This window comes from Mastigoproctus giganteus, chromosome 1, assembly GCF_048544385.1.
Source record: "Mastigoproctus giganteus isolate SK-2022 chromosome 1, ASM4854438v1, whole genome shotgun sequence".
In the NCBI taxonomy this organism is placed as follows: domain Eukaryota; kingdom Metazoa; phylum Arthropoda; class Arachnida; order Uropygi; family Thelyphonidae; genus Mastigoproctus; species Mastigoproctus giganteus.
In genome coordinates this window covers 34,574,361-34,586,713 of record NC_143575.1, presented here as the reverse complement: position 1 = coordinate 34,586,713, position 12,353 = coordinate 34,574,361, and the positions used below count along the sequence as shown (strand labels likewise).

At 33.7% G+C, this 12,353-nt stretch overlaps 1 protein-coding gene across 4 annotated transcripts in view; it reads right to left on the bottom strand.

The window, feature by feature from the left end:
* LOC150090697 (sorting nexin-13-like) overlaps nucleotides 1-12,353 on the bottom strand; it is a 372,237-nt gene that overhangs the window by 270,022 nt on the left and 89,862 nt on the right. For all 4 annotated transcript variants that reach the window (XM_090372320.1, XM_090372326.1, XM_090372330.1 and 1 more), the window contains one exon: nucleotides 7,001-7,102. In XM_090372320.1, the coding sequence (XP_090228446.1) occupies nucleotides 7,001-7,102 (102 nt within the window). The remainder of the gene's footprint in view (nucleotides 1-7,000; nucleotides 7,103-12,353) is intronic.

The window sequence follows — 12,353 nt, the reverse complement described above, 5'->3', positions numbered from 1 at the left end:
AAAAGGGCTCAATTGTAAAGGGCTTAAAAATTTTAGAAAACATAGACTCCAACGAAGAACGCGTTATAGCTACAAAGCAAGGAATAAAAAAAATTATTAGCTTGCTACGAAGAAATTCTGCGTGAAAAAAAGAACGCGCTGTGTCGTCAGACGAATTTGTTAGATTTTATGAAGCCATCGACATCGAAATAACTTTTTTACGTAAGTCATTTGTTTTTTTTAATACATATTTTGTATTAATATGTATAAAGAACTGCAATTTTATTAATATTTTTCTTCTAAACTAGTGTTTTTGTTAGTCCTTGGTCCCAATTAAGCAAAATTTATATGTATTTATATGCAAAGTTGTACCCCGACTTACGCGAATTCGACTTACGCGATTTTCATCGGACCCACCTATCGCGTAACTTCGGGGTATTACTGTAATGAAAATTCATTATTTGGATTATTTTTTATCAAAATGTTTGATAAAAATAATCCAAATATGGTTTTCTTTGAACTGTATTAGTTTACCTGATTTAGAGAGTGATTTGAAAATATGATGAATTCAAAAAATTCTTAGTATCATAATTTTGGCATATACAATATAAACATTTAGAAAAATGAAAAAAATAAAAATAAAAAATAGTACAATAAATTTGACACACACATTCCCACATTCATTTGAATAACAAAGCTGCAAATACAAGAGTTTCAATAACTGGCAACTACAGCTTTTTGGCTTAGTGTTAGCATTATTAGCATTAGTAGAGGCATACGATGCAAGCAAGAAAGGCAGCACCAGCCAAAAAAAAAACTCCCATTTCACCCCTCCATTCGTTCCAAATGCCTGTCCAGTTCAGCTTTAAATTTATTTAGGCTATCAACTAAAGTGAAAATTTAATTGGTGAAACAGACTTCCAACAAAAGATGGAAGTCTGTTTCACCAATCAAACACCCGCTAGCTAAAGGCAAATTTCCGCACATCTATTCTACAACTGCCTTTTCTCAATTTGAATCTATGCCCCCCCTCAGGTTCTTAATCTGAGCAAGAGGAAGAAACCCATCAGCACTCAAGCTTGCTCAACCCATTCAAGGCCTTATACACCTCAATCATATCACCTCGCAGGTGCCTACACTCCAGGCAATACAATTTGTAGAACTTAAGCCTTTCTTGGTAAGAGAACTCCTTTGTTCCCCTCAGCAATCGTGTTACCCTTCACTGTACTCATTCTAGCAACTCTACATCCTTCCTAAAATGAGGCTTCCAGACCTGTACACAGTACTGTAGGTGTGGCCTGACCATTGCCTTGTACAACGAGATAATCACCTCCCTGTCCCTGGTAGCAAAATTCCTATATATCATTGACAAGACTCCATGACCCTGGTAGCCCGTCTGCACTGCTCAGCAAACATCATATCTGACTGCACAATTATCCCTAGGTGTCTTTCATTTTCTACAACTCTGAGTGTAACACCACATAGTTGTTACATTTCTCTGTGGTTACTGCTACCAATATGCAGTACTTTGCATTTGTCAATGTTAAACTTCAGTTGCCACTTCTCAGCCCATTTTTCCAACTTATCTAGATCCAGTTGGAGTAGCATACTGTCTTTACTGTCATTAACAAACCCTGATATTACCTTCATCAATATGATTGATGAATATAAAAAAAAACAATAGGCCCAGCACCGAACCCTGGGGAACTCCACTAATAACATTTGTCCACAAAGTGCAGTGTCCACTGATTACCACACTCTGTCATCTCCCACTCAACCATCCCTTTATCCATTGTTGCAACTTACCCTTAATGCCATACCTCTCCAATTTGTATAGCAGTCTTCCATGTGCAAGTATCAAAAGCTTTCCTGAAATCCAAGTATATGATATCAAAATTATTTTTGACATTCAGTTCCTTTGTGACCACATCACAGTATCCAATCAAATTGGTCAGACAAGACCTCCCTTTAACAAACCCATGCTGTGTCTTAACTATTACTGCAGTCTTGTCTAGATGATCCTGCAATGCTTCTTTAACCAGTGACTCCATTATTTTCCCCAGAACACAAGTTAAACTAACAGGTCTATAGGTACTTGTGCTATCTTTTGAATACCCTTTGTGAATTGGTGATACATTTGCACACCTCCAGTCGATGGGAACCTCTCCTGAGTCCAAGGAAGCTCTCATAATTATGACTAAGGGTTTGCTTACTTTCTTTGCTGCCTCCTTAAATATAACTGGATAGATCCCATCCACCCCAGGTGCCTTCCTTATGTTTAACTTCAACAATTTCTCCTACACTTTGCTCTCGGTTATTACAAAATCAATTAGCTCCCTGTTAGAGTTTGATAAACTTCTGGTATTCCCCTTATTGAATAACTCCTCATGTGTGAATATAGATGCAAAATAATCATTCAGTTTATCAGCTACCTGAGCATGATCATCAATAGTCAACCCATCTATGTTAAGTGGTCCAATCTGATTCATCCCTTTGCTTCTAGAGTTTACATAAGTAAAGAACTCTTTGCTGTTTTTGTTTGCATCCTTTGCCAAAGTTTTCTTGTAATCTGCCTTCACCTGCTTAACCTCTTTGTGACTTGATTACAGACAAGGTTATACCTGCTATAGGCATCTGTGTCACCTGATAATTTATATGCATTCCATACATCTTTCTTATCTGCCATGAGCCTCATTAATTCATCTGACCTCCCTTTAGGTCTGAACCTTGAAAGGTATTTCTTAGTTGGAATGAAAAGCCTAAGGCTTCCCATTTAGAATTCAACGTTGGTAACATCATCGTTGATCCTACTGAACAGAATTTGAAAACTGTCTGAGACCCCTGTAATCACTTTTACGAAAGCAAAAGCTATTCCCTTTAGCCTTGATAGTAGTTACATCTTTAAGTAATTCCCATATCAGCACATTGTGACCACTGTCACCCAGTGGTTCCTTTATCTGCAAATTCTTAATGCAGGAATAATCACTGCTGATAATCAGATCAAGAGTATTACTCCCTCTGGTTGCCTCTCGAATATGCTACTGTAGAAAACAGTCATCCAATAAATCCACAAAAGTCTTGCTAGTGTGCAAGTGACCAGCCTATAAGTTACAGTAAATATCTGGAAAGTTAAAATCCCCCATTACAAGACATTCTGATTTACTGGCCCACTCTATTTCTTTGCACAATTGCTCATTATACTAATCAGATTCATTACGCCTATAACACACACCTACTCTTATTTTTCCTTTCCCAGTCCTTCTGTCACACCAAACAGACTCAACATTGCATTAGCCACCAATATCAACTGGATGCACTTCCTTAGATTTTGTGTGTTTCTTAACTAACAGAATAACCCCTCCTCCCTTCCTGACTATCCTTTCTGTACACATTGTACTCCCCAAATTCCAATTCTGCAATGCTTATATCTGTGTGACACTACGTCTCTGATATCCCAACAATATCTGCCTTTGATGTCTTGACTAGGACTTCAAGCTCATCAAATTTATTAACTATACTCCTAGCATTGGTGTACATGCAAGTATACATGCACCTGTTTCTACTTTTAGTTACCCTAACACAACCCATGTATTTATTTGTTCCACTATGACTCCCAACAGACCTGGAAATCTCCATTGCCTTGCTTTCCATGCTGCTATTCATTCTAATAGAAGCAGTGCAAGAATCACTGTTGCCTCTGCCTGCGACCACTGTTAACCTTTTAGTCTGTGTATCCCCCCAAGCTAGCAGTTTTCCAACCCACCTAACACTGCCTCGATAGCATCAGCAAATATTCCTGCACCCTTTCTATTTAAGTGTACCCCAGCCCTGTAGAAGCAGTCTCTCCTATCAACAAGCACAGGCCATGCTGAAAAAAAATTCTAACCCTTGAGCCTTGCACAATCCCTCCAGGGCCAAATTCAATATATTGCTTATAAGCAAAATATGAAGTTCTTTGAGCAGTGAGATGGGCTGCCAAGAGCAGGTCATGGAGTTTTGTCAATGATATATAGGAATTTTGCTAGCAGAGACAAGGAGGCGATTATACCTTTGTATAAGGCAATGGTCAGGCCACACCTTGAGTACTACGTACAGGTCTGGAGGCTTGGTGAGAGGAACAAAGGGTTCTCTTACCAGGAGAGTCTTAAATTCTGTCAATTGCAGCATCTGGAGACTAGGCACCTGCAAGGTAATCTGATTGAGGTGTACAAGGCCTTGAATGGTTTATGCAGGCTCAATGCTGATGGGATACTTCCACTTGCTGAGATTAAGAACCTGAAGGGGCATAGATTCAAATTGAGGAAAGACAGTTGTAGAATAGATGTGCGGAAGTTTGCCTTTAACCAGTGGGTAGTTGATTGCTGGAACAGGCTTTCATCTGTTGTTGTGGAAGTTGATAGCTTAAATAAATTTAAGGATGAACTAGACAAACATTTGGAGTGACTGGATGGGTGAAATGGGAAGGTTTTTTTTTGGCTGATGCTCTATAAGCTTTCTTTCTTTCTTGTATTATGTCTCAACTAATGCTAATATGGAATGTCATTTTAGAATATCAGGAAACAGCTGGTTGTAGTGAATGAATAGCGATGTATACAAAATGAAGCAAACTCTACAACTATGTTAGGAATCGACATAAAAGCAACTGAGTTCATGATAGATGTAAGCAGACTCATTAAATACAGTAGACAGCAGTTCAGCAATTTCCAAAAGAGTGTCATCATAGGACGTCATATTAACAATAAATCTGTCTGTGCCATTTCAGCAAAACTGCAACACCACCAGAACAACAGTGGCTGATGTAATCACCAAATGGAAACATCATGTTACAACTACATCCACTAAACATTTGACTGGACTACAGAAATTGACAGAAACCACTTAGAAGGATGGTACATAGTTCCTGTCAGTCCTCATCAAATATTGTCAACTAGAATTTCAGAGGAGCCACAGAAACTGATATTAGTACAAGGGCAATACATAAGTTATACCACAAACCAAACACTGTAGCACATAATTTCAGCATCAACTTGCCTGGTGCACAACCTATCATAAATGGTCACTGGAATACTTGAAAGCTGTGTTATGGAGTAATGAATCACGGTACAATGTTTTCCAATCTAGTGGTCATGTTGAGCTCTGGTAAATGTCCACAGAATGTTATTTACCTAAGTGTGTCATCTTAACTGTTAAGTTAAGATGACACACTTAAGCCATCCACATGACACACACCTGAGCCATCCACTGGCTCAGGACCAAACCACAAAGCTCTTGCAACAATGAATGAAATGCAATACACTGACATTCTGGACAAATCCACTATTGCTACACTGTGGAAGCAGTAGAGGGTATGCCCTTTTCTGTTTCAGTATGAAAATGCTTCATGTCTTACTGCACAACCTGTAATGTCTTGGTTTGAAGACATGAGCTTGGAAAAGCTTTACTGGTCTATCACGGGGCCCAATCTTAACCCCAATGAACACCTTTGGGAAGAGTTGGCCTGATATATTCTGGAAAAAAAAAAATTTTTTTTTTTTCCAGAATATATCAGGTTTAAAAGCTTTATTTATGGAGCTTTTATGAGGAAAAAAAAATAATTAAAATAAATTCTACAGTGCTTATATCAATAACCATTAAAAAAGCTAATCATTCTCTCTCTCTCTCTCTCTCTCTCTCTCTCTCTCTCTCTCTCTCTCTCTCTCTCTCTCTCTCTCTCTCTCACAGGGTAACTTGGGAATTTTTTTTTTTTTTTTTTTTTTTGGCTGGTGCCACATAAGCCTCAGGCTTCCTTGCACCATATAGCTAATAATATAATATTCTGCTGATGAAATTTGTTATCTAATTTTTTACAAAAAAAATAGAGAGTACAGAATAATAAACTTAAAATGGTATAAAAGATGGAAACAAGTACTCAAATTTTGAAACCAACAGTGCATAAAGATGCAAAGAAATTAGCAGACTCATTATGCTACCTATTTAATCTTGTAGCAGGCATACAAAAAAAAAAAAAAAAAAAAAATCAAAGAGTGGACAGTTATGTATTCTGTACATGATCAGTTTTATTGGGAAAAAAGGCAAGAAACTGTTTCAAATGGAGCACTAAAGTTTTATTCTTAACAAGAACAAATAGTGTTTAGTAATATCAGTCTTATTATGGAAAATTAACACACTAGAGGGCATACACTTTTGCAAGAACAAAGAACCATAAGGAATATTTTTATAGCTATACTTTCCCATTAAAAAATAATTAATAGTGTAGATCAAAAGTGAATGCTTTACTGGAGGAATATTAAAATTTACTTGATATAATTATAATAGATATTTAAATTCTACATATTTTCTGTTTGTTTGTTTGTTTGTTTGTTTGGCCTGTATTTTACACCACAGTGCCTGCTAAAGAATTAAAGTCAAGAAAAATTTAATTAACAATTATTACTTATGCATTATAATATAATATAATATAATATAATATAATATAATATAATATATAATTATAAATATAATATAACTATTACTTATGCATTAGCATTATAATGAAAAATTAAGGAAGCAACCCTATACAAGTTCATTGTAGAACCAGCATATCACCTTTTCTTACTACAAAACTGGTAGGAATATAAATTTACAATGGCCATGTAAATTTATTTAAGATCATCTCCTTAAGTGTTATTTGGCCATGTAAATTTATATAAGATCATCTCTTTAAGTCTTATTTGGCCATGTAAATTTATATAAGATCATCTCTTTAAGTCTTATTTTAATTCTAACCTAAATAAGTTTTTCAGCCAATGGAAAAATGATAAAACCAAGGATATCCCAAATAAGTGAAATATCACCACTTTAATTATAATAAGTGTTTTCACATACATTTAAACTTTCTATATATCATTGAATAACCAAAGCTTTTAATTAATTAAAGTCCTCATAAATTGAAAGAATAATTTTTTTTTTTTTTTACTGTACAGCACAATTACTACAGAAACTAGAATAACTGGCATATAACAAATGGCATTTCTGATTTTACCTTTTTCATGTGTTTCTGAGGTACAGACTAGATCTCTACACAGGTTGTCTTCCATGGCAGTTTCCAATTCAAAAAATAAAGAGAGAAGATCTGTACAGTTACCTAAAAGAAGATGACATATTTACATCATAATGGAAATTAAACTGATAATTTTCATCAACTATTACTTACAAATAAAATCAGTAATTTTAGAAATTTACTAACAGCAGTCAGCCTATCAAATATGGAACTGTACTAAGTTATGCAAGTATATCCTAAGTCAGGGATGGAACATAAAATAACTATTATATATACCTGGAGGTACGCCATACATTTATTATTATTATATTTAATAAATATAATATGGATTTATTGTTCATCCCACATAAATTTAACTCACTAAATTTTGAATCATGAATGATAACACAGTAAGAATGACCATAAAATCTAATTGCTTAAATAGCAGAGTTGTGTAGAAATGTATTTTTTTCTTTTACCCTTGTTGACAAGGGTACATTCTCCCTAAATAAAATACCTAAACCATTTTTTATTTTTTTCATAAAAGCTTTTGTAACCTAAATGATCATGCTATCAATTTTAATATTACCATGGAGGTTTGTAATCAAGTGATACTCTGGTCAATAATATTTATGAATTATAAAAGTAAGCTATCATAAATACAATAATTACAAAAAAAAAACCCCAATAAACTACTTTCAAAAAACAAAGTAGTCGAAAAGAGTATTTTACACCAGATCATTTAGAAGTTTACCATCTGGCTGCATATGAACATTCCTCAATTTTTTTCTTCTCCTGGACAATAATTCTTCTCCTACAATCACTTAAAATATAAATTATCTCATTCAAAGGGGTGACATATTTTTACAAAACTCTCCTATCCTAACCAAAGTAGTCATACTGGCTTGTCTTCAGATTTAAGCCCTTCTTATACTGTTAATACCAAGAGTTTTCTGATAAAAATGTTTTTCTGGTTTTCAAAATATCCCTATAGAAATATTCTAGGATATCCTCATAAGTATTATATCATTTTTCATCTGGACTAGCTTATACACAAAAATTTCTACATGGATGTAGTGGTGCTTATAATCTGTGTGGTGGCCATCTTGTTTCAAGATGACAGACAAATTAAAACCTGCCCATCTGAATACCTAAGGTACTCAAATGGGAACATTTTGCTGTATGAGTGAGGATATTCACACATACTACAAATTTAATTTGGATTGTTAAAACCAAAATTCTAAGTGGCTGATGCTTATAATTTAAAATTTATAATTCTGAATAATTTTGAAACAAGATAGTTGCTACTTAAGTAGCAACTATCTTGTTTCAAAAATTAAATAAAAACATCCTGGTGGTCTATTACTTCCCATCACTAATAATGTACTGATAAGCATCAACTTATACAGTAAACACAAGAGTTCTTTAATGGGTGGTAATACTTATTATTTGAGTGGCAGCCATATTTTTTTTAAGATACTGACTGGGAAGAGGGAGGCATCTAGGAACTCTACGACAGTGGTTTTCAGTTCCAAATGTATCATAAATCAATAAATTTTTTAAAATTTTCTACCTATCAAGGACCAGTAAAATAATTAATTGTAATAATAATAACAACAAAGCTCTGCCAACTGGCATTGCACCCACTCATTCATGGACCAGTGGTTGAAAAACAGTGCTCTAGGAGGGCCTCATATGTACTGTTAACATCAAAGCCATTTATCAATTTAAAAGTTAGAAGTGGGTGGGGACTGTAATTTTAATTGCAGCCATCTTATTAAAAATGAAAGATTGAAAAAAATACATTCCTATCTACCACTGATATAAAAGAAACCAACAGTGAGCAATCCCCCCAACTGCAAGACATAAAACCATGCAGTGTCCCTTTTCTGCATATCTCACATCATTTTTATCTTTGGGTCTTTTAACCTTCTCTCATAATGACCACATGTAAAAAAAAATTCATTGTTATTTACTGAAACTGTACACTGTACTTGAAAGTAGACAGGGTCCCCTTATCACTTTTTTTTTTTTTTTGTACATGTGGATGGAGTTAAAAGCACTGGTGCAATTTGACCATATGCAACTAAAGGCACAAGGGCTACAAGTTTATTCACTAATGATTTTTCAATCTGATCAAAAAAGTATGGGGAGGGGGATTATAAGGCAAATGCAAAACTGAAAACAAGACCCAAAACATTAAATTAATGTACAAGGGTATTTCAAAAAATTTTAAGACTCATTCAATAACATATGACCACATGTAAAAAAAAATTCATTGTTATTTACTGAAACTGTACACTGTACTTGAAAGTAGACAGGGTCCCCTGATCACTTTTTTTTTTTTTTTGTACATGTGGATGGAGTTAAAAGCACTGGTGCAATTTGACCATATGCAACTAAAGGCACAAGGGCTACAAGTTTATTCACTAATGATTTTTCAATCTGATCAAAAAAGTATGGGGAGGGGGATTATAAGGCAAATGCAAAACTGAAAACAAGACCCAAAACATTAAATTAATGTACAAGGGTATTTCAAAAAATTTTAAGACTCATTCAATAACATACAATTACTTGCACCCTACTGTAAGCCTTATCATTGAATAAGGATTAACAATGTCTGTACACTGGAAATGTTAAATTTCATAGTGCATGCCAATATGACATTTCCTTCTTCATTAAAAATTTTTAGCACAGCAATACTTAATCCAGCGACTCTGCCACTCACTGAAACATGCATAGACCTCTTCTTCTAAAATGGCTTTCTGGGTCTTGGTATTCTTATTATTATGTTTTCAGTAATATCCTCCCTGTTGTCAAAGTTTCCTTTAAATTGCTCATTCAGCTTAGAAAAGAGAAATAAATTACAAAAAACAAAATCAGAAGCAGGGAGAATGAGCATACCTGTCAACTTATACAAGCCCATAGACCGCATTACTTATACAAGCCCGCAGACTGCATTCCAACCAAAAATTCTAAATGTCTGAATGTCTACTGAAGCTTTTCTTCTAAATTAATGGTAACTAATTAATGAATGTGATTTGCTAAAGCTGGTAAATTATTCATATCATCATGAAATGAAATAAACTGTATTTTAAATTTCTCTATTTCATATATTTATTTTTATATATATATATATATATTTTTTTTATTCTGCTCAATTATATAGTTTTTTTTTTACTATTTCAAAATGTTTTTATTTCACAACTTCATTAAAGTTAACAGCAAACCATGCCAACTTACATGAACTGATTAGCACAGCATAGTCATATCACTTACCAACTTCAAGATTACTGAAGTTCTTCCTTCACAAACAAATTCTCTTAAAAAAATAAAACACTTACACATTTAAATTAACCTAACATTATTTTAATAACAAATGCAACTAAAATAAATATAACACAGAAGCTACTTGACTACCATTAACAATGATGGTGCACAAAACTGCCTGAATAGTTAATGCTACTTACAAGAAAATAAATAAATGAATTGAAATTAAGATATTAAAAGTTAAAATCTTTAGTATAAAAATCAAAAATGTAAACATACCTGCCAAAGCATATGATATATGAAGTCTATATATGTATTTTTCCACCTAATATTGTTAACACATTTATACTGGCACATGGTTGCTATACTTAAGACTAAACATATGGATGATATGGGTGGGGACACACACATTATCATTATAGAGACAGATGCCATACCCCACTATTATAAGCATTCCCTCCTAACTGCATCAGGTACACAAACTAGAACCTCTCAATAGTCTTATTCACAGATTTGACCCCGAGAAAGCAGTCATTGTAAACCAAACCTTCTCAATCAAAAATATCAACACCTGCAATTTTGGCTAGAATACTATCACAAAGCATTACAATGTTGATGCATATCTTAACAATTCTAAAAGAAACCAACAGTGAAACCATACATTGCAAATACTATTTGCAATGTATTTCTGCGGCCATGTTTCCAAAGTTTAACACAAAAGTAGTTTTATTCTTTAATATCAACAACATGAACACCTGTGTTAAAACATGGATGGAAAGAAGCACTTTTTTATGTAACGGCTTTACACGGGTTTTGCATATAACAGACAACTGAATACAGGTAACAAGATGACACCGCATATGTAAAGCTACCAATTACACAACAGAAATGGCATCTTATAGAATTCAAAAACACTGTACACTGGAAATGTTAAATTTCCAGTGACATGCCAATGACATTTCCTTCTTCATTGCAAATTTTTTGCACAGCAGTAAAATCTCATGGTGCCAAATTTAGCATAACTATCATATGGTACATCCCTGTATCATATGATACACATACATCACAAACATTTTTAGCTAAAGTGTAACCACAAGGTTAAGCAGAAAAAATAAATAATTTCACATCAGGCAAATTTCAGAATCTCTAAAAAGCTTGCGCATTATGAGAAATATTGTGGTCATCTAGGAAAATATTATTACAAATAACATTAAACAACAAATTTAGACTTTTCACTTTTTTCTAATGAAAATACAGAGAAATACAGCAATTCTTATAGAATGTTGAGTGCTAATTAATAACAAGGTAACTATTTTTACATATCACAGTTTCAAGAAAATTTGATTTGATCATTTTGTAAAAACTAAAAAAAAAAAGTTACAATATTAAATGTTCATGTGACATTTTATTGTATCATAAGATAATAGCACTACAACTTATTACATGCTAACATTTTTGAAACTTCCTTTTTTTTCTGCAGAACTTTTGCAGATTCAGGTCTTCTGTGGAATCGTTTTGCAAATTTAAATCATCCATAAGAACTCTATATCTTTAAAAATTAAAATTAAATTAAAAACAGCAACACATGCGTGCAAATTAAATAAAAAATCAGTGATAAAAAATTAAGGGAGCATTTGCAGAACCTCTGGAGCTTCCTTGGCAGAACTCCAGTGGTCCACATAAGATGCACTTTGCAAACTGCTATTCTAGATAGTTCTGAATCTTTTTAACCTGTAAAAAAATCTTTATCCAAAACATTTGTTAAAGCTTTTTTGCATTAGCTGCTCCTCTTCCATTAAAAAAAAAAAAATAATAATAATAATAAAATCAATGCAATGTAAGTCACTATCATCATATGTTCTGCCAAAGGCAGGTCCAAGCATACACTTCATATTTCCCTATCCTCAAACCCTCTTCATCTCTCCAACATAACCAACATTCTCCCTCTCAGTTCATCTATCACAATTTTGCTAAATTTCCCTCTGGGTCTCTTTCACTCAACTTTTCTCTCCATTAGATCCTTCATCAATTTCTCACCTTGCAATATGTCCAATCCTATTTATCTTCTGCCTTTTGATTATTTCAA